This window comes from Lissotriton helveticus, chromosome 6 (genome assembly GCF_964261635.1).
Source record: "Lissotriton helveticus chromosome 6, aLisHel1.1, whole genome shotgun sequence".
In the NCBI taxonomy this organism is placed as follows: domain Eukaryota; kingdom Metazoa; phylum Chordata; class Amphibia; order Caudata; family Salamandridae; genus Lissotriton; species Lissotriton helveticus.
Window position 1 is genome coordinate 1,347,030,775 of NC_136067.1, and position 24,226 is coordinate 1,347,055,000.

Genomic DNA, 24,226 nt, shown 5'->3' on the forward strand with positions numbered 1-24,226 from the left:
AACTTATCCCAATTTACGCGTATTGCAGGCATTATCGTCTTCATGTAATCTACTATTCTACCAGGTAGTTCTGCTATCAAAGGTTCAGGCTTAGCACCACCAACTTGGCGGGCATCTGTAGCAGTGATATTAGCCCACGTGTCACCTAATTCCTGGTCATGATCTACATAACGAATTTTACCCCATAAAGGCTGTGGAACAACGTTCCCAAATAGCATGTCGATATCGGCTAAATTCATAATGCATGACCCAGCAGTTTGTGACAACTCTTTATAATACCCTGCAGGATTTTTACGCGGATCTGGTAATGTTTGTTTGAGTGCTAAAACTTCAGCTCGCTTCCATGGGACATATACCCATACACGCTGAAAGTGTGGCAGGACAGGTGGAACAGCAGTCGCGTCACCCTCTCTCCACTGTGGGGGAACTTCTCTCATAGGGTATTGTCGTGCCTTTTTCCTACTAGATGCACTGGATTCAGATGGTGACCCAGAACTGTTTCCCTTACTCCGATATGATAATAGCATTTCAACTGCCTTTTCCACATCTGGACCTACAATCATACCCTCTCCAAACTTAAATCGTACACGACACATTTCTTGTGGGATGCATTCTTGATCATTGTCTTCCAAATCCTCGCCAAGAAAGACACACATCTGTTCGAAAACATATCTCTGTGTCGCTGCTTCCCATTGATGGAAGACTTCCATGACAGACTGTACATCATATTTTGCAGTGTCCATGACCCATTTCCGAGCTAAACTATTCAGGGAATCTCTCTCTTGATAATCAGGCAGTTGACTTCGCAACTGTCTTCTTCCTATGTTAGGGGTCGTAGCAGGCGACCCGAAAAGAGGTAAAAGAAGATTAGTAACAGTGCTGGCCATTTTCTGCCGAACGGAAGGTGAAACTGAAGGACAAACAGATGGAAAAACGGGGTGTGATAAGGCGGGGGTAGGGATAGCAGAAGAGGTATCAGGGGAAATAGAGGGGGCACTAGGCAAAGTTGTAGAGGGAGCATTAGGAGACGTAAAAAGTACAGTAGGCAAAATCGTAGAAAACACAGGTGAAACAGAAGTGGTCGGTGGGCCTGGAGGAGGCTGCACCGAAGAAGTAGGAGCCAGCTGAAGAACAGCTGGTGGGTGCTGTGGAAGAGCAGGAGGCGCAGCTTGTGCAACTAAAGGTTGCGGGGGTGCTGTGGCATTCTGCGCATAGGGGGGTGGTGAAGTTAATAATTGCGACATTAATGGGTCTTTTTCACGCTCTTTTGCTGCCTCTTGCTGAAGAGACGGCAAAACTGGATAACACTTATCTATTGCCATTTTACGTTGCCTGTGCAACTGCTCATTTATCTGCTCTTCCTCATTATCTTTAAACTGCACTGCGGCTTGCATTACCGAAAGTCCCCCTTCTCTCTTATTTTTCTTAGCTAATTTAATTTCTTTTTGTCTGGCTTCTTTACGCCATAAGCGAAAAGAGTCAAACATCGCCGGCCGGGCTTTCTTTTTAAAGAGTTTTACTTCAAGGTTGTCTAAGATTTCAGAATCAAAGCTACCATATTGGGGCCATTTTAAAACACCATCTTTCCTGGTGTATTTAATCCATACTTCGTTGTAGGTGATGGGGCCTACCCCATGTTTTACATACAGCTCGTAAGTCGGAGTTCCAACTGGAGGAACCGGACATGAGTCCTCCAATCGGGAGTCCCTATTATTACCAAGACAAAACAAATTCCCAAGTCTAAGACTAGGCATCCTCGCTCTCTAGTCTAGTTCCAAAACTTCAAAGGATTATCGATTACGATATTTCTCGTGAATACACGAGTCCTTCGGTTATGGTGCTTGCAAGTACCAATACAAAACCTTTTGTATCCCAAAGATACCACAAAGTAAGTCCAACTAAGGACTGGGAGACGCTCCACTTATACTTAACTGAAAATATCGATGGCGTCACCAGAAGACTCGTCTTAGTGTTTCGCTCTACCGAAAACTTCAAGGGTCCAACATCAGGGCGATAGCCAGGGCAGCAGTCCTTGTAGCCGTCGGGAAGCGGGGAACCTCGCAGCAAAGACTTTCGGACCACGTCGACATGCAGGGGTCGATGAGGTGGTGGGCCCTCCTCCGGAATTTTCACACGAAGCTCCTCACGATCTTCAGGCTGACTGGTACCACTGGAATCGCCCCAAACGCTGGGCGCCAACTGAGGTACTGGGTTTTTAAGAACCGGCACAGAACCGGTAACCCAGCGGTGTCAGGGAATCCACACCCAGAGACCTCGGGTTCTTCCTGATGCAGACCTACAGAAACTCAGAGTCTTCTAGGTGAAGTCAAAGATTTGTTTATTGGCTGCAACCAAGGTAACAGGGTCCTAGAAGTACAATACGGGTATATTCTCAGGAGACTGCACACTTTCACGAAGTCAGGCTTCTCTCTTTATACATGATATTCGGCCTTGGGCAAACATTCTTCGAATTCGTGGTATTTCATTTATAGTTGCTGGTTACAAAAGAAAAGCAGAGTCATGATGACATGTACATATTTCACGTCGTGCTGCCCATAACAAATCATCCGGCAAGGCCCAACATTTCATCAGATATCGCTGGACCCCCAATAAAAACGGTCACCTCCCCATCATAAAGCAAGTGAAGAAAAGGAGTGGAGAAAAGATGTGAGCGAGATATGGCAGGTGTGCGCGCTGAAATGGTTTTATGGCTGGTTGAGCCTAGATGCTATCTTGCTCGGCCACTGGGAGGGAACTGACCTAACGGGTTCGGCCTGGGGCAATGGTTCTAACTTGTACTGAGGTCAGGGAGAAGTCGATTAAGGAGTATGTGTCCTTGTGGAATCAATTTCAACTGGATTAAGGCCTATGTAAAGGGCAACATATAAATGGGAGTGGGGTTCAGAATGTAAATGACGATTTCGAGGTGAAATCGTCACTCGAATACGCCGAAAATACATGTACATGATGTACTCGTCATTCTCGGTCTTTTGATACCAAATTCGTCCTATTTCGACGAAGTTTTTATTCTCGAGTCCAGTACTATTATATGAATCCAGATTTTCAGAACCACACTTCCTCCCAGCTAAGGACTTCCAAACTGCTGTACAGGCCCTAGTTATCCCTCGCATAGACTTCGGAATTGTGGCCCTTAGCGGACTCCCCATTACAACAACCGCACCCCTAAGAGCCTGCTTGAACGCTGCCGCGAGACTCATCACTGGTTCAAGGAAACATTCGCATATATCCCCGGATTTAAAATCCTTGAACTGGCTGCCCTTTGAGGCCAGAATACAGTTGAAAATAGCCGTTATGACACACTCGGCCGTTCACCACAAGTCACCCAACTACCTCACCCAAAAGCTGACTATATCTGGAGGCTCGAGATCCAATAGAAGCACAAAAAATCTACTCCTGAAACCTCGTGGATTCCGGAAGGAAAAAACATGCAAACGCTCCTTCTCAGGAATGGCTCCCAGGATCTGGAATGCACTCCCTCCTGAAACCAGGCTGATCTCCTCCACGGCACTTTTTAAGTAAGAGGTAAAAGCCATCCTTATGGCCAAGTTCACCTGAACTCTTCTGCTGCTGGAACAGAGACTTCTGCACCGTTGCTGCAGTACTGGTTACCTGATTGTCTATTGGTATTATATTTGTACATAACTGATATCCTATTATGCTATTTCACTTACTACAGACTACTATATTGCTCCTAATAGTTGGTTCCAATTACCCTCTTGCTGACCCTACCCCTTGTTCCTGCAAGCTTTAAGAAAGAGGTAAATGCCATCCGTTGGGCCTAAGTTCACCTGTTCTCTATTGTTGCGGGATCTAAGACTCTGCACTGTTTCTGTACTATTATTTACTTGGTCATTTACTGGTCTTATATATGTACTTGCTGTTATCCTACCATGCTATGCTATGCTATACTATGCTACCATATTGTACCCAATAGTGTATTTAATCTCCCTCCTGTTGCCCCTACACCTGTTTCTGTAAAGCGCTCTGATATCTGCAAAGATCTTGTTCGCGCTATATAAAACTTTGAATAAATAATACTGGAGAGTATCCCTACTGTAGTCCGCTTTCCACATTTTAAATTGAGCTTGTTCATAGCAAGTCCAACAAGATAATATTTTTTAATGATTAAATTACTTGACCATATTCTGAGGAAAACAGGGAAACCCTGTCATCATAACACTCGATGCTTGTCAAAAGTGTCAACTTCAGCAGCTTGTTTCTTGTTCTCACCTGGATTTGTTTCAAACATCTCCTTATTTCTATCCTTGACATTTCCAACAAAGAAACTCACCTGTCTGTGTAATAGTCATTTGAGGATGGAGAAAGAGGAACATCAACCTTTTCCACAGATACACGCACTGCATCAGTGCATCAAAATCCTCAGTTGATACCTCCTACTTCGCAGGTGTGACCCTTCCATTAGGCATATTAAAGCCCTTGCCGGCAAGCCATTATGAATACTTTGCTGCTGTTTCGGTATGTAGAGATCCTTTATGCTAGAATTAACAGGCCTTTCTACAGTTTGTTTCAATAATGTGAGAAATTCTGCCACTTTCTAAACAGGTGCAGCTGCTCTCATTAGGGCTCTGTGAAACTCCATTTCCTCCCTTGTAGTGGACATCTGGAGATTGGGATATTTGACTTTTGCCTGCCTGCTAACCTGTATATCCTTTGCTTGAATACTGAGGTTTCCTTCCATTTAAAACTTGAAAAGCAGATAACCGCATTTAATTGCCTTGCACATTACCACCTGTAAAGGTAGTATGATTTTGCTAGAGTTCATACATGGTTCTTCAGACTTAGCTTTTGACTTCGCCGCCGCCCCTGTGATTTGCATCCTAATAGATAACAACCTGGCAGAGATCCCAGCACCGGGATTCTAAAGCCAAAGGAGAAAAGCCCTTAGCTTGGAGCTCACTAATCCAACATAATGTGGAGCATTACTTCAGTTTGCTTCTTTCACTGAAGCTCGGGCTGCATATGGCCTCTTGGCAAGGCTCCTCATAGTCCTGTCTTTTTTGGGGAATAAAGGATTTTTACTAGTTAATATTGGAACAGGTGTCCCTTCATGATCGGAAGCGAGACATTGACTATACACATTTCTGGCTGAATGAGAAAATACATTTGTAAAAGACCTCTGTGCTTTAAGATAATTGTATTAAATGATCACCTTGAATCCCTTTTCAGCGGCTACTTTTTTGGGTGAGGTAGAGAGCCTCAAAGGTGGCTCTTGCAACATAGCTAGCTAGTGAAATGTCTTCATGCTGCACATCACCAGTCTCCCTGAATTTCTTCCCAGCTCTCGATGAAGGATTTTGGATGACTTTGAGCACAGATGTTTGTGTTTAACAACTTGCTTTTTCAAGCAGGTGTAGATGGCCATTGCCTAAGACAGATGAGTCTGCACTGATTCACCCAGGATTACCAAGGGCATTAAATGTTAGTTTTTGAGAAGCGTAACTCTCAGGATAAGTGCCGACTTTTAGAGAAGCATATCCCGCATTTCTAAAAACTGCTCCGGAAGGTGGGATACTACATACGAGTTGCAAGCAGCTCATGAAGTGTAAAAGTCCAGGTTCACTGTGCTGCTGTTAATGGTGGCCCCTTCATTTCGGAATCTGTTTCCTATTTGTTTCCAGATCTTTTATTACATCTGTGAGAAGTTGGCCTGATGTATGATGTCTCCAATTCTGGGGGCACCTTGTATCAGTCCAAACAATCCCTTATGGTGATGGTTGTAAGTCAACCTTAAAAGACAAGCTATCCTAATGGTAGCATGGACTAAGCAGCCTGAAGGCATAACTCAAGAGGGCATGTGAAGCCAGCTGTTTTACCATATGCAATCCTGTAATATCAAATGAAAGGACACCACACAAGTTATATATTATAAAAATATATGTATTTATTCCTAGAATAATCCCCTATACTCTTTGAGTATAGAAGCACAAGCGTTTAAACAAAAGCACAGCATAACATATGAAAGTTGCACAATTATGGATGAGGCCGGTGGCCACTCAAACCATATATCAAAAAAGTGGTATAAGTATCACCTTTCGAACTGTGGTAAGGCCTAGGGCCTTGGGAATCGCTGGGACTACACTGGACTAACAGCAGTTAGGACGGGAGTGGCCCGCGGGAATCGGGTGCAGCGCTAAAAGCACACGCATGCACCAATGCAAAGTCAATGGTGCGTAAAAGTTATGGAGTTACAGTTTTAGGAGTCTTCCGACTGGAATAGAATTACCACACTTTAAACTTAGACACTAGAGGTGTAAACCACTACAGGAGCACCGGTGTTCAATCGTTACCTCACCCACAGGAAGCGGGTGCATAGGTGCCAAAGTGTGTCGGGTTTCGTCGTGGAGTTCTATGGAGCCTGGAGATGAAGATGCTGCAGGCGGCCAGTAGAGAAGAGTCCGGTTGGAACCAAGGGTGGATCGAAGATGTAGAGTACCTGAAAGCAGAGGGGACAGAGTCTGGGTCACTAGCCAGTGACCAGGAAGGAACCAGGCAATGTCTGGCGCAATCAGGTGCTTGACGGGAAGCTTGTCTCCGCTGCCACGTGGACTCTGGGGCATCGAGGATGTCCAGGAGTGGATCACGAGCTGTCCCACGAAGGCTCTCGCTGTCGGCGGTGTCGGCTACCGGATCGGAGTTAACAAGCCTTGGCAAGTGCAACCCATGCAGGATTGGAAGATCGCTACTTGTTCGGACCGGCAAGGTCAGATAGATTGCTCCTTTTCAGGGGAGCGAGGGCCAGTCTGGAGCAACCAGACCAGCAGTGTAAATTCAAAGGATCGTCGGTATTGGGCCCACTAGCCAACGGGCAAGTGACCGGACCAACGCGTTGAGCAGAAAAATGCAAAAGGGCCCCACGCAGCACTCGGTGAGTGTGGAAGGGAGATCTTCGGTGCAAAAGCTGCTCGGGGCTGGGGCTTCTCAAACCCCAACGCACAGCTTCGAGGGAGCCTCGGGAGCTGCACGGTCAGCACTTCGTAGTTTTTCCAAGATGGCCGGCTCCACGCTTCACGTCGCCTCCACGGGTCTCAGATTCGCTGGGACTGTGGATCGGGCTGTTAGAAGTCGAGGGAAGCTGGTCTTGTCGATCTCTGTCGCTCGAGTTCCGGCGGGAACCGCCACAAAGCAAACCGTTGGGCGCTGGATGGTGCCTGTTTGCACATGGTGGTCACTCCTTGACCACAAGGGAGATTCTTCAGTCTTCCACGTCGAGTGGGATGTCGAAGGGTCCAGAGTTCTGTATCAAAGTTTGTCAGGATAATCTGATGTGCACTGGCACAGCTCCTACCTTTATTCCAAATCAGGGGCTGGATTACCTGCTAGGTCCCTCCTATGGGTGGGACCCAGGAAGGGGGTGGTTACACCCCTTTCCCTTTGTCCAGTTTCGCGCCAGAGCTGGGGCTGGAGTGCCCTAGAACCGGTTTGACTGGATTTTGCATGGGACACCTTGTGTGCCCCAGGCAGTGTCTAGTTTCTTTCAACCCTCCCTGCTCCAATCCACTATCTCCTGTCTGGGGTGGTGTAGCACCTCCCTGTGACAGGAAACTCTTTGTCCAAGCCTCCCCTGCCAGGTTTCGGTCAGCAGCAGGAGGCCAGACTTGTGTCGGAGCAGCAGCATCCAATTTGTGATGCTGAGGCTCTGGTTAGAATTAACCGCGTTTAAGTAAAGTAAAATGTCTTCTCCCTCTAGAAGGGTGGAATGCTACCCCCGTCGCCAGAACTGGCGAGGGGGTAGTATTCCAAAGTGTATGACACCTTACACGACATGTTTTGATAAAGCCAAACCAAACTTAGCAATAACCGCGAGGATTATAATGCACTTAAGAGTATATGGTATGGCAATACCCTGGAACAGCAGTAAGGAAATGGTTCCGAACACTGCAGACAGGCTCAGCTCATGCTACAGCACCATCTCACATAAAACCATGCACTCTGCCTCCAGGATTGTTAAGGCCTGCCATAGGAGTGACTTATAGGTGCATGTGTGTCCAGATATAGGTTTAGACATGGGTATACTATATCTAAGCAAGGGGTGATTACACCACCTTGCCCCAGCGGAGTGATCAGCCAGTTGTGTCGATTTGGATGGCCAGCCAGGGGTGGCAAAAGATATGCTGCAGCCCCTGGTAGGCTTTGATTGCAGCTATGCCCTGGGTAGCTATAGTACACTGTACAGGGGCTGATAAGGTGTCCAGTACCAATTTAGTTATGCACCTAGGGTACATGGAGTCTATTTTAAGTGAGAGCAGATAGCCTGGGGCCCTGATTAGCAGGGTCCCAGGCCAACTAAGTCGAAAACCAGCTAAACACAAGGCAAAAAATCTGGGGTAACCATAGTCCGATATCCACCTTCCTACAACATCTTAAAGCTCTGGTCTCACTTCGCACTGGGCAGAGAAGTTCTCCTTTTATCTTATGGTAATATTAAAGTAGTTATGCCAAGTAAGTTATTTGTTTGGGAACAAAAATGTGGTTTCAAGAATCCGGAACCTAAAGTTTCTTCAGATTGCCTTTTCATTCTTTACCATATATGATTTCATTGGACTGACTACAAAGCTATAAAAACTTTGAAATTTAGTCTCATAAATGTATCGTTAGCAGTTGCAAGGTTAAATTAATGTATGCAAAAATCAGAGCTTCCTCTTTTAGAACTTGGATTTCTGGTTGGCTAAGGCTTGCACCAAAGCCAGGCAGAAACCCCCACTCTAGTCAGGGTAAGGGAGTCACACGCCAAGATAACCCCTGCTCACCCCCTTGGTAGCTTGGCACGAGCAGTCAGGCTTATCCCGGAGGCAATGTGTAAAGCATTTGCGCACGCACACAGCAACAACATCCCAGACACACCACAAAAGGAACTCCACAAGGTTATATAAAAATAACTTTTGTATTATTAAAACACATCAGATAGTAATCACACAATATACATTATGCCAACAGGCACGGGCAATATTCACAAGGGATTATTTACATAGGACAGGGCCACGTGGGCCACTGTCAGGATCAACACTTAGCAGAAATTGGTACAAGAAAATAGATCATAAACCTACAACCAGTAACTACTGGTAATCAGTGTACTATATCTCAACCTGAAACATAAACTACATTATGTACGGTCACCTCAGGCGCGAATTACATTCAGCGCCAACCGCACCAGCATAAACACATTATGCAATATCTCACTATTCTAAACACATTAGACCCTGCCTCCTAAGAATAACTCGCATTTAGGGGCGTAAAGCACAGAGTGAAATATCATCTCACTAGCATAAAACCATAATATGCTAAACAACCTCATAATTATAAACCACAGTTTTAGAGGTATAAAACACAGGGTACGCAAAACATACTAAATGCATTACATTGCCTAGCACCACACCACTCTAGCACATAAATCACTTTTAGGGCCTTGTGCCCTATCTACAAACCAGCCCCCCTGGCCAACTGGCCGTCCCAAGAAGGGGCTCAAATGCCCTGTGTCCAGAATGTCAGGGCGTGCTGCCAATGCAGCGCCAGTCAGGGGTGCGCCATCTGCGCAAGCCTAAATGATGCAGCTGCACACTACTTGCTGGGCAGCTGGGAACAAGAAAGGGGCCTAAACGCTACAGCTGGTACTAAGTGCTGCGCAGCTGTGGAAGGCCATGGTAGGGGCGAAAAGGAGTGCAACTCACTCCTAGGTTCGCAAAGACATGTCCCCTGAAAGGAAAGAACCTAAACGGCCAGCTGCCCACTAATTGCTGGGCAGCTGGGAATCCAGAACTGCGCTAAACTGAGCCATCTGGCTCTGGAAATACACATTGCACACTTTTGGACCCCTCTAGGCTGTGGGAGAACCTGTGCACCGCGTTGTAGCCATCTGGCTCTGAAATAAGCTCTTGCCCATCGTTGGAGCCCTCTAGGCTCTGAAACAACTGACTTGCCCCAGGGAGCCATCTAGGCTCTAGCAACAACTTCTGTGGGGCGTGGGAGCCATCGAGGCTCTAAACATAACGTGTCGTCAGGTCCCTCGTGGTGACTCGAAGAATCAATGGGGCCTCATGGGCGCCCGCAGGTTCCTCAAACAAATGTGGCCTGGGTTGGAGCCTTTGCGGCTCTGTAAAATGGTGGGGAGGCCCACTGCCATCCGGGGCTGCCCTAATAACAAATATGGGCCTTCGCGGCTGTAAGACAAATAGTGAGGAAAACGGTGGAGTGGTCCGCTGCCAAGTGGGGCCGCTCGGGACACCTCTGGGACCACCCCGAGCCCTCTCCTTACCGTCCTCCTGGCGTGGTCCGTGATACGCGGCAGTGGCCAGCTCCAACCATGTGCCCCGGCGCCGCAACCTCTCCACCGGGTGCTCTCTCCTTGACTGTTGGCGCCTGCGGGGTTCTCCCACCTTCCGGGAGCCTCACCTCGGCGCAGTCTTCACCCGGTCCCCCGTCTCGGGACGGGACTTCACGTATGGAGCAAGCGAGGCTCCCTGCTACCGCCATATTCTTCCGGTCCTGCCGTGGCCCCGCCCACGTCACAGGCAAGCCTGCCTGACTTCCGGGGCGGCCACGGCGGGACTGCAGCGGTAATCTTCCGTGGCGATAGAGGAGGGGTAGGCTCCCTCGAAGCATGAAATAAACGTAGAAACGGGGTGGGCCGCCCGTAATAGGAATAAAATCACAATGAAGACGCAGGATGGGCTCCTGCGCACTCGGGTCACAAAAGGGCAGGAGCGCTTCCCTCCGAGGGAAAACGACAGCGCTCTGCCCAGAAATGAAAAATAAAGCGCTCACAATGCGCTGGGGGCCCAGAAGGCCCCAGAGATGACTCCTACATCAAGAAGGGTCTCAGCAATACAGGACAAAGCTCCTGGGGCAAGGAAGAATCTCCAACCATCCTCAGGCCAGGCAGAAGGGTCCACAAGAATTCCCCCAGCAATCCAGGGGCTGGGCAGGGCCCAGGGAGGCAAGCCTTCCCCTGGGCCCCAGCAGCAGCACGCCCCTGGTAGATTCAAGTAGGAACACAAGAACCTTTTACAGGAGGTCACAGCCTCTTTTTATACACAGGAATCCTTTGTCTTCAAAGGTACAGGCAAGGGGCGAACCAGATGCAACTGGTTCCTGAGCACTTTGTTTTGCTCAGCCCCTCTGCCTATTCACAGGGTGGGTCAGGGACATCAGACACACCACAGGGGGCGGAGCCAGCATTGTGGAGGGAAAGCCCTGCCCTATTCAGGTCCCAGGTGCAGCCCCTCCCTGCCATCAACATGCAGATCTCCCCATTCACCACCGGGGCAAACCCATCCCGACTCCAGGAGCCAGGCACACCAGCCAGCTCCAGCCAATCACAAGCCAGCACATTCACTGCACAGGCACACCAACTTCTAGAAGTGACACTTCCACGCTAGACACATTAAAGCCGCACACATCATCGCACAGCATTCAATCTCAGGAGTTCGCACATACCAAACTCGACCCTGCACTCCCCACACATCAGGAACTATCATGGTCATACATATTCCCAATGCATTCCTATGGGAGGGCAGGTCAATCTCACACACGCACTCAGAGAGCGCATGCACTTTACACTGGACCACAGTGAAAAAGTGCACAGAGACCTAAAATCACCAACACCAGGTTACAGAAACAGGCTAGGCAAAAGCAAAAAGTTTCGGAGTGAACCTGCCAAAAGGGCCAGGTATAACAGCCTCCATATTAAATTATTACGGTCTTCTGCTGAAAAAGCACCCTGGTGCATTTCCAATGAAGGAGTGTTGGCATTGCAGAACCCAGGAAAGAATTTGTAGAAACGTTCTAATTTCTCGATGTTTCCTACAGTACGTTGCAGGATGTTGGCTAAATATGGGATTTGACCTTTATGTTAAAATAATTTGAAAATACCTATTTTGTCATTAGTCATTCTAAAGTTTGACAGTAACCAGGTATCTCACAACGACAATTGGGATATTATTACCAAAGTCCATCCCAGCAGATCTCTCCGCCATGTTTTCCATCAACCTGTGTCTGCTTAGGATGATAAAGTTTAAATATAGGGTTCAGGTCTGGAACATCTACCCTAGACCAGATATTCCGCCTGCAGGTCCTGTATTGGAAAACAGTAAAGGTGGAGGGTGGCAGCCTCTACCTTGTGTTTGTGGACCTGCGGGCGGCATTTTATCTGGTTCCCCGCACCAAATTGTGGAAGGTGTTGGCAGACCTAGGATTTCCTCCATACCTACTAAATGTACTAGCCAGGCTACATACAAATAATTTTGCACAAGTCCGGTGCGGTGGGCACGGCGAACTCACAGACCAGTTTTTAGTCCAAAAAGGAGTTCGCCAAGGGTGCGTGCTGGCACCCACACTTTCTAGCCTTTATATCAATGGCCTTGTGAAACATTTAAATGGTGTGGTTAACAACGATGCTCCCAAATTGGTCACGGATAGAGTGCCCGCTCTGATGTTCGCAGACGACACATTGTTGTTATCTAGAACATCATCGGGCATTAAAAAAAACTCTTGATGGATTTGTTGAGTTCTGTGAGCTTCGGGGATTGGAAATCAATCTGGGAAAAACTAAGTTTATGATTTTTAATCTCCCTAAGCGGGTACGTCCAAATCCAGTCTTACACGGTACCCCCCTTGAAAGAGTAAAAACATTTGTTTACTTGGGTGTTACTTTAACTGAGAACTTTGATTGGAACACCCAGATTGCCAAATCTACACTTAAGCTATCCCAGCTTGCTGGGGGTATAAGTAAAGTTCTTAGGGAGTCAACATTTAGGCCAGTGTCCCCAGCTCTGGAAATATATTGCCGCCAGGCGAGAATGGCTGCAATTTACGGGGCTGAACTTTGGGGGCACAAGCAGGTATTGAACCTCAAAAAGGCAGAACAGTTTTTCTTGAGAAACTTAGTTGGGTTACTGCCCAGTACACCTTTGATTCCTCTTAGGCTCGATCTGGGCATGGTCCCAATAGAAGAGATTATTAGTGCAAGATCAATCATGTATTGGAAGAGGCTGTGGTCAGTTCCTGAACTGGCCGCATATAGAGCGGAGTTCTCTGAGATTTTGGCCCTTCTTATACACAAAAAGATACCTTGGCTCCAGCACATTCGTGCGGTCAGTACCGGGCTAGGTCTATCGGATCTGTGGGAAAACCCAGAGACTTATTGCCTAGGGATATCCAAGAAGGAACTTTTATTCCATATAAGCAAGCAGAGTGCTCAGATGCTAGCGAGCTCTACATCATTGGGTAGGTTAACTTCTGAATTCCTCCAAGTGAAACTTGAATCCAAACGTGAGGAATTCTTGGATACAATTGAACCCCTGTTTGCTCGAAAATTATATCTTCAGCTAAGGCATGGTACTCTACCTATTGTATCTTTTACATCTAAGTGGGCAAAAACTAACATCGAGGTTTGCCCTGCATGTAAATACAAAAAAGAGAATATAACCCATGTATTGCTGTTTTGCCCTGCCTATTCTGCCATTAGGAAATGTTGGCTGACCCCTATTTGTAAGAACTTGGGATTTTTGCACTTTCAACATGCTTGCAAGATATTAACCTATGACACCCATCCCCCGATTGTGTTTGCGGTCTCACGCTATCTTTTAGGCATATATTGTTATATTTACTGCTCTTATCCTTGTATTCTGATAACTTATATTTTAATGCTGTTTTAACTTTTTATGATTATTTGTTTTATTGATTGTGCTAATGTATTTTATGTGCACTTTTATGGTCTATTGGCCGAAATAAAGTAATCAATGAATGAATGAATAAATATAATATCTCAGAATGGACATCCCACTGCAGTAACTAGCTAGCTGAACTGTGAGAATAGGAATTACCATAAAGGGGCCTGCAGAGCTGTTCAAAGTTGCTAGCGTAGTGAAAACCATAAACTGGGCATATCGCTCTCTCTCTCCACACTCCACATGATGTATCATGCTATCCATGTAGGCAAGCTCTTCGATGCCCCACATATTCATAGTGCTATATAAATGTTGCAATACAAAACAGTTGATATGAAAGGAGGCAGGTAAAACCAAGTGTAGTAACAGTCTCAGATGTAATTGCCACGGCTGCCCATCTAGGTGCACCACTCACTCATACTTTCTCTAACAATATATGGAGTGTCTTGTACTTCTTTTACTGTTCCTTCAACTATATACTGTCTCTTTGTATTCGAACAGTTTGTACTCCTCTGCACTATGCTGAATACATGTACAATTACACACCTAAATAAATATTAGCTGTTTTATCTGTTGGACGTGGAGCTAGTACTCTTCATAATACTGCAGTCTTCTATTCACTGTCTTGCTTTTCACAATAATTGACTGGTGGATGGCAAAACTTGAAAAGGATAGGGACATAACGTTCAATTAAATTGTGTTTAAAAAGCAGGTCTAAATCTGCAACATTTTGGTTCCTCTTCCTCCTTTCTGCCCCCACACACATCCCTGTTGCTTTTTTAAAATTTGCTTTTTTATTTGAATTTACTTGACTGGCTGTTCTCATTCGTTCCTGTTTTCTTAAAGGCCATGCCATGTAAACCATGAGTTCTAAATTAAACCAAACTAAACAAATGCAAAGTGTTCGAATTGATGTAGACCATTTCCAATCCACCGTAATCACTTTTTTGCACAAGCATCGTAAAGAGCACAATAATCATGTTGTATTTTTCTAAAATATTGTGACATCCACAGGCGTGGAGCTGACTGCTTGCATGTATATAGACGGAAAGTCAAATGTTTTTAAACAATGTACTATTTTGTCACCGCTGAATTTATTGGCAAGGCTTCATTACACCATGAATTACCTGGTTCCTGTAGACTGTTCTCTTACTTTCTAGGTAAGCTGTTCAACCACCCAAGACAATAAAGCAAATTGCAGTCCATACTTCCTTCCCTCCCTCATACGGGGTTCTTTACGTCTGAAATCCTGCATTATTTCATACAAAATCGCGTGTTTCAATTACATGAATAGGGTTCACCTTTTGTCCACCAGCTCAGAACTGGAGTAAATGTCCTAATGCTCACTCTGAGATGGTTTGGTTACATCCATACAGTAGCTCTTTGAGACTCTCGACTGGTATGCAAAACACTGGTTACCACAATAAGCACCTCTTATGATCTGCCGCCAGCCTCTCACTAATAGGCCTTCCTATTTTTATTATTCCCCAACGACACATTTGCCAGTTTGCCTGGATAAGGTAATAGCATTTCTGTGTCACTGAAGCAAGTCTTAAGACTAAATCAATTATAAGAATTAGGCTGTACAGTTAATTCACATTCAAATAAGTATGTGTAAGACTCTGTAGTCATCTTGTGTTCATTGACTTTGGCACCAGTTTCTGAGAAATAGATTCTGCACTGATGTTTTAATATGGGTATAGTTAATAAACCTACAGCAATTACAAAATGAGTTAAACATTGGTCTTTGTATAAAGCAACCTGGCAATTGAGTCATACTTCTCCTGTACTGGTGACCTGTTTTGTCACAGTGCTGAAGGACGCCCAGTGCTGTTATGCTGGGTGCTGAGAAATTGCCCCAAAACGGATATATGACAATAAAACACATGCCATCACCACACCTGAGATAGTTACAAAAAACAGGAACACATCATAACAGGCTCGCTGGCTAGTAATAAAGCAGGCTGCAGGAAGGGCTCGATTCAATTCACTGGATGGGCATTGTAAAGCATCACATGCCACCAAATGCACTCCTATGCGCCGGAGTGCATCTGTATATTAAGCGTTTTGTAGTTTAAAATACAGCCCACAGTCCATAAGCACATGGTTCGTTATGTTGCAGAATTACAAGTTAAAAGCAAATGATGAGTAAAAGGCTTATTGCAAAATATAATAAACAAAGGTATTTTCAACAGACTGCACCCCACCTTTGAGATGTAGGTTTGGTAAATGTTGATGCCAGCACCCATGTAAATTCACATTACTCAGATTTTGCACTTTGCACATGCGTGGTCTCTAAGCCCCATGCGAACCATAATAACAGTGGTAAAAAAAATGCAATACTATTGCATAACACTCTAAGGCTGACTTATCCAAGTACTGCAAGAACACTTTATTTTTACACAAATTAATTGGATTAATTTTACCAACCTCTCCCATCGTCCAAATGCAGAGTTAGCCCGGTCAGGATCCGGCCACGTGACCCAGTGATAGCAGTACAGTGGCCTAATGAGCTGGCTTATCACTTTCTTGCAATGGCCTTGACATCTAGGTGGTCGTTGTAAGTCCAATTCACTGACTGGAAATGAGATATGGTTATACCATGTTTGTCAAACCATGATAGATACAACAGTGACTCACAAAACACCATGTAGTAGGAAGAGGGAAAAGTTTTATTAAAGGATTCCTGAATTAACACATGCACGTTTTGATCATTGTTAGCTGTGATACTTCTAGCCAATCAGATAGCTCAGTGGATTGAGTGCCCGCAGCAGGCAAGTTTGTGTAACATGCAAACTACACATATGAATTTCACTAAGGCAGACAGACAGTACCTTCTGTTATTGAGAGATTAACAAAATAAGTATCATGATTTTACGAAGTAATTTTAGCAGCACTCGTTAAAGGGAATGGACACATTTCATAATGTGTTATGCTCTCTATCAAATGGTAAATTTAATTCGAGATGCCTTGTTCAGGTATGCCGTGATTACACAAAGGAGTAATGATGCATCAGCTGCTGGCCCTTGGGTGCTGCATCTGCTTGAGGAACACTTATCATCTAGCCATGCAGCTTTGAAAACGCATTGGCAATGACAAAGCCAATAGCGCTCGCGTTGCAGAGACCGATTGGCTTTGCCAATGCTTGTTAGATTTTGAGATAGTACTGCATTTTTTTCAGCCCTGGCTACCATTCACACGTTGGTAATATGAAGAATCCATGATGAGTATCATAATTAGGATGACTACTAATATTTTTATTGTGCAATAGAGCTTCTACTTTATCATAATTTGTATTTTGTCCTACTTACATCACGGACATGTCCTAAACAATTTTTTTTTGTAGTGTTTATAACCACCTTTCTCAAATAATGATAACTTTTTTGTAAATAAACCTTGCATTTGAGCTAAATTATTTGATGACGATTTTGCTTCCTAACAATTTTTCTATCATAATTTCAGATGTATAAACATTCAAATAACAAGACGATGACAAGTGGAGCCATCGCTGCAATGCTGTCAACTATCCTCTACTCAAGACGCTTCTTTCCATACTATGTCTATAACATCATTGGTGGACTTGATGAAGAAGGTAATGGATTGTCTTTTTTTCAAGGAAATTAATGAAATATATAAATACGAAAGAAGACCTACTTCTCTTTGTATAAAAATGTTTTGTCCTCTGGTGGTAAAATCTAAACTTAATCCCTATGAAAGCATCATCTGCAGTTAACTCATATGTTTTGCATTTTTTCTCCAACGTATGTATGACAGTCTTCATTACTACATAACTGTTTTAAAGTTCCATCAAAGAGTGTCCTTGGCTTGGACATGGCTCTAGAAGGGATATGGTAGGGAAAGCAGCAAAGTTCATAGTACCATAGAAACTCTGTGGTTCGTCAAAAACGGTCACCATAAACCTTGAACACGACACTGGCTGTTGCAGTGGACAGACTGATGTATCTATCCCCTCCACTTTTACCCAGTAACTTAAGGGGCCAGATTTGCCATATGCACAGACACAGGCATATATTTGGGGGGAAATAATGACAAAACGTGCAACTGTCAGTTAAGCTAAATACAAGTGGTGGTAATTAAACGTCCCGCTATGTCTCAGCCCAGCCGACCCATATCACAGTCACATTCTGGACTCCTTACTGACCGAGACCGTTTATGATGAGCCGTTGGAGAATTGTTTTTTTCCAATGGCTTGCTTTATTTGCTCTCTGGGTGAACATTATTCACCTTTTTTAACATGCCGAATTACGTCGGTCTATAGAGTTGATGGTAACACAGTATATAAGTGCAGTTTTTTGAGCCATTCTTTTCATTTTGTTTTTTAGCCATGAGTGGGTGCACACTTTTTACAGATGCTTTTGGCTGTGTTGGGTCTGATAGTTAGTCGAGCAGTGCTACCCATCTCTGAGATGCAGACGTATTCAGGAGCGCAGATGGTTTCACTTTCTAAATGTACTTCCAACATGTGTAGCACCTTAGGAACACATTCCCAATGTAATTTAGTTAAAGTCTGAGTGCACACGCACTTTGTGTAACTTTACTATTGAGCCACATATTTTTAAATTGACGTTTTATATGAGGTTTTTGAATTAACTTGCTATGTTATTTGCTTTTGGAAGGAAAAGGAGCAGTGTACAGTTTTGATCCTGTTGGGTCGTACCAACGAGATACATACAAAGCGGGAGGCTCTGCAAGTGCCATGCTTCAGCCACTGTTAGACAACCAGGTAAGGTCTCTATTTCTAAATGTCATGAATTCCTCGGCTGTCACGAAAGAGAGAACTAGTGCATAACAGTAGTGCAATTCATATTTTGGTGTAATTCTTATTACAGCAGGAATCCCACGGACAGATATGCATTTGGGGATAATCTTTCAACATAATTCTGCCTTTGGGGCTAAAGTGAATCTGGAGTTGTGTAGGAGAAATGCAGACAAATTAACCTTTATGATAAAAAAAATCCTATTAAAAAGATAAACTTGTAAGGGGCAACCTTAACTTCAAACCTAAAATGAGAATTTCTTTTATAACAAAGTGGATCTTATCTACTCATCCTTCCCTACCATTCTCTCAAATGCCTCAGCTGACATCCTGGAGCATCCCAAGCAGGATATAACAGACAATTTGCCATTTGTGCTGGATGAGTTCCCGTTGCTACACTCGGACCTTCTGGCAACTTTAATGGCGCAGGTCAAATCGGGCTCTCCTAGTGACCCCGCTCCACCAAGCTCTTTAAAGGCAGTTAATTACATTATCCTCCCTGTTATGCTGGAGGTACTTAATGCCTCAATTTCCACCAACACCGTTCCACCTGCATGGAAACAGGCTAGGGTGAGGGCACTCATGAAGAAACCTAATATGGACATGAAGAATTTTAACAACTACCGTCCTATCTCCCTGCTCCAATGGATCAGCAAAATACTGGAGAAATACATTAACAACCTTTAACTAATTTTCTAGAAAATCATCATCTGCTTGACCCGTCACAAACCGGTTTCCGCCCCAAACATGGGACAGAATCGGCCTTGTTGTCAGTTCTGGAAGAGACAAGAGGCATCTTGGATCGGGGAGGATCAGTGGCAGTCATCCTCCTCGATCTGAGTGCCGCTTTTCACACTGTGAATCACGAAATCTTATTGCAGCGTCTCCATGAGATCGGGATTCAAGGGGGAGCACTGAAATGGTTCAGGTCATTTTTGACCAATAGAACTTTTCAGGTTTTTGAGGGAAATACCATCTCCACCAGCAGACCGTTGGGCTGTGGAGTCCCGCAGGGCTCCTCGCTCAGCCCGACGCTGTTTAATGTCTATATGAGACCACTGGCAGGTATCGTTCGTCCGTATGGTATTAAGATCGTCACCTACGCGGGCGATGCCCAGTTGGTGGTCTCTCTGACTCGGGCTGAGGGCCCTACGGCTTCGGTGGATTTGGCTGGTTGCCTGAGCGAAGTGAACAGCTGGATGACCCTGTCGTGTCTTAAACTCAACGGGGACAAGACAGAGGTCATGATGCTGGGTCGCTCGGCCCCGTCCTCGCTGGCTTCCATCTGGCCGGCCTGCCGGGGTCCCCCTCCAGTCCCAAAGGATGCCATTAAGAGCCTGGGCATTTGGTTGGACAGGTCCCTAACGCTAGACCATCAGGCTATTAAGCTGTCTGCCACCTGTTTTGGCCTTATCAGAATGTTGAGGAAGATTTTCCCCCTGTTACCATTCCAAGCCAAACAAATTGTTGTACAGGGATTGATCCACTCTAGGCTGGACTTTGGAAATGCACTTTATTTGGGAGCCCCTGACTTCACATTGCGGAAATTGCAAGTGATCCAAAATTGTGCAGTCCGGACCCTACTTCAAATTCCCCGTAGGTCCTCTGCTAAACCTGGATTAACAAGACTGCACTGGCTTGCTGTTAGGGACAGGATTACTTTCAAATCCCTTTGCATCGCACATCAGTCATTCTGAGCAACTGGCCCATTGATTAATCGCTCCTTAATCACCCCCTACCTTCCCAGTAGACAGTTGCGCTCTGCTAGCGCGTTTCTTGCTACGGTGCCCAAAGTTAACCGGGCTAGATCAGGAGGCCGTTCTTTTACCCTTAATGCTGCCAGGTTGTGGAACAGCCTACCCCTTCAATTAAGGTCTAACCCAGATCTGACCTCCTTTAGGAAGCATTTGAAAACTTTTTTGTTCAATAAATAAAAAAACTCTCTTTTCCTCTGTGTCAATCACCTTGCCACTTAGAACATGTCGCAAACTCAGCGCTTGGACGCCTCCGGGCAACTATTTCGCGCTATACAAAACTCATTTTCATTTCATTTCAGAAGGTACACAGTAACAAATACGTTTTGAAGAGTAAAATAAAGTTGCGTTTTTTCTATAACATTACTTGGATGCAGTTACATTTTGGTAGCATTTTCAAGTAATCCTTCAAAAGAAAAATGTGCCTTGTAATCTTTCTTAGTGGAAAGAAAGCATCTGAAACAGTCCACTGGCTTCAGGTAGCACTTCTTTCGGCTATGATGCGGACAACCGACACATGTAGCTTTTCGCTTTTGGCTGGAGGATTAGAATGGTGACAGTTTTATTGGGTTATTTTTTAACCTGGTGCCTAATACATCTGAATGCGGTAACATTGAATATACCAAGTGATCATTTATTTCTTATTTCAGTTTCCAGTACATTCTTCTCTTATGTGGTTCTCTGTGACACAGCTGGCAAGTACAGCATCGGCGCTCTATTTAGGGCATCGAAACTCTGCTTCTTCACTCAATATGCTAACTGTTTCAATGACCTGTGTCAGTAAGGGTTCCAGTGCATGTTTTTACAGTCCATAAAAATTAACTGTTTATATTCTTGCACTCACCATGTGAATTTAATTTTATGTGCCCCAGAAATAAACAAATCACCCATTAGAAAGGTTAATGTTTTATAAGTGTCTTAACCCTGTTTTTCCTTTTTGGCAATTTCTAGATCGGTTACAAGAATATGCAGAATGTGGAGCGTGTGGAGTTGACTCTGGACAGGGCCATACAGCTTGTTAAAGATGTCTTCATTTCAGCTGCAGAGAGAGACGTTTACACTGGTGATGCCCTTAAAATTAGCATTGTCACCAAGGATGGTGTAAAAGAGGAGACATTCTTGCTGCGGAAGGACTGATTTATTGCTCTATGCCCGGCACTTAATCGAACAAGTGCTCCGCTCTGTTCAGAATTTTACTGTCAAGTTTTTTTCTATTGTAAAAAACAAAATAAAAACAAAAAAAAACATTCTATGGTCAGTAAGTCATTTGCATCTAATTATGCTTTCTTCTAATAAATCAAAATCGATAAAATCGAAATACAGATGTAACCACAGTAGCATGTTACTGTACAAAATCTTATATATATATATATAATATATATATATATATATATATATATATATAATCTCCAATTCGGACCAGAAATGATAACTGATACACATTTAAAAGATAGAATGAATAATAAACAAGTGTGAACTAAGTTCAAAAGCACAACATCAGATCTTAGTAGTGGCCTACATTTATTGGATAATCAATACAGCATAGTTTGACTAGTACATTTAGAAAAAAATAAGTACCAGCAACACATTACTTTTAAGACGCTCAGGGAATTAACTCTACGAATCGCTTTATACGGCCTCCTTATAAATTTGCAGAGCAGAATAAAGTGCAATGTGTTAGTTTCATAACAATGTCTAAATCGCATATCTTACACTCTGTTCTGTAGGCTGCTCAGCTGATTACATTATTGGGATCACCATTAGAAAATACACATAAAAAGGCACATTATAGCAACAGAATTGGATTAAAAACATACTTGTTACAATTAAAATATTCAAAACCGTCTACGTCATTAAATTGCAGACAGATCTTTTCCAAATCTTAAAAGCAGCTTGGATAAATGACACAATCGATACAGCAATATACAGCGAAGAGAGCATCTGTAAAAAGATCAGGGGCTGGCACTCTCAGGTAGACTGCCCCAAGGATTGGTAAAAAGTATCTCTTCCTCTGGCCTATATACAGTTTACAAAATAAAATAAAGTGCAATGAGCTTTGAGTTGTGATTTTTACCACAACAACATGGAATACCCAGCCACTGGGCTAATCAGTTACCTGGTGGTTAACCAGGTTTAACATGAAATGAGTCATGCAAAACTTTGCTTGGGTACTCATTGTATAATTAAGGTAAGGTTTGATGACACAATGGGTTAAAATAACCGCATGTGACAAGACTGACTTATAAGACTCTCCCAGCTAACAAACCCTCTGCACATTTTCCTCAAATGTTTTTTTTGTTAAAATATCTTTAGATGATCAGTTTACTCAATCTTGGTTAGTAGAAAAATTCTACCAACCCGAATTTATGAAAAAACTTAAAAAAAAAAAAAAAGTTAACCCCAGGATGGCAAGGTCCTTGTCTAACGGCACACATTCCTTCACTTTTGCTCAAGTAGCATCCACTTCTGGTTTAGTCTATATTGCCATCCGGAGAAGCACAGTTTACGTTTTAAAACCTCCTCCTCGTATGGTGCCCCCAGCTCCTCTTGACACAAAAACTCTGCATGTATTTGGGATGGCCAATAAGCCCCTTAAAAATAGTTTTTTAGTCTTCTGTATTTCACAGGAGTCAGAGGTCCACTGTAACCCCGCCCCATAAGTCACAGCTGAAGTACATGTAGTTTTATACATCTTCAGTGAGATGTTTTTGTCTCATTTTAGCTGAAAATCTATAAACTGTTTCAATTGCTCTAATAAACTTCTGGTTTCTGACCTTAATTTCACTATCCCATGCTAAAGTGTTATTAAAAATGAGCCCTACACATTTAAAGGTGAGAACAGTGCTCTATCTAGTGCCATTAATGTGGTATATCCTTGGTTTGGTCCGTTCTTGGCCACATCTCATCACGTATGATTAACACTGGTTGTTGAAAGACCTAGATTTCTCATAAATAAACATAATCCATTATTTTTTTGCCTGTTTGGGGTCCTAGCCAACAATACTGCCATCTGCATGAAGTAGTACAGAGATTGATCTTCTGTTCACTTAGGGTGTTCTCCCTCTTTTTGCAAAGAATATTCTCTGCTTTATGTAAAGAGAGAACAAAGGGGACAGTATGCACCTTTGGTGCCCCCCAGTTAATATAAAATGATTCAATTAATTCCCCATTTTTGCTGTATCAAACCCATCTCCTGGAGTAGGTTAATCATTAAGCTTGCATTCCCAATCTCTAGCATCAGTCCCCACAATTTGGACCTATCAATGTTAAATGCTGAACTGAGGTCAATAAATTCCATATACACAGAGCACTTCTTTGTACATATTAACTGGCTAACAAATAGAGGTTCACAATTTGCTCTACTGTTTCGACCCCAGGTTTAATCCTGTACTGAATATCTGACAGCCTTCCTCTCTCCTCCACCCAAGTTTCCAATTTGTTTAACAGGACTCGCCCTAATCTCTTTACTGAGGAGGAGAGAGATGAGTTGGTAACAAGTTGGATCGTTCTTGGCATCCTTATTAAAAATCGAGATTAGGATTGTCCTTGACCAAGCTGCCCTGAACACATTTGATATAATCGAGCCCAGAGTTCAGTGGTCCCCTTAAAAATATCAACCGGGACTCCATCAGGGCCTCGTTACAGAGGCTTGGTTTTATTGCCTGTCCCACCTACTGGATCTGAATAGGACATATTTTTCCCATTCCCATAGAATTCATAAAAGTGCTTCTTGCTTTACTCAAAAGGTTTGAAGAATATGCAGCCTTAAAATAGTTAACCTAAATTTTGGGTGGAATGGAGTTCTTCATTTTGGGGGGGAAGTCATCAGCAAAATAGATAGCATTTATCACAGTCTAGAAAATCTGCTGATCTTTGACCTCACTCCCACACAGCAGGGCCTCTCATGCTTCTTCCCTAATAACCTGCTGTCTTGCAGCCACTGTAACTTTACATGCTTTTCTGTCCGTATCTCTTAAAAACTCAAAGAAACT

The 24,226-nt window shown here is 44.0% G+C and overlaps 1 protein-coding gene across 1 annotated transcript in view; it reads left to right on the top strand.

Moving 5' to 3' along the window:
- PSMB1 (proteasome 20S subunit beta 1) overlaps positions 1-21,486 on the top strand; it is a 99,712-nt gene extending 78,226 nt beyond the window's left edge. The window contains exons 4-6 of the mRNA XM_078649081.1: positions 17,166-17,295; positions 18,341-18,447; positions 21,186-21,486. Coding sequence (XP_078505207.1) covers positions 17,166-17,295; positions 18,341-18,447; positions 21,186-21,371 — 423 coding nt within the window. The 3' untranslated portion in view covers positions 21,372-21,486. The remainder of the gene's footprint in view (positions 1-17,165; positions 17,296-18,340; positions 18,448-21,185) is intronic.
- Positions 21,487-24,226: the final 2,740 nt, after the last annotated feature.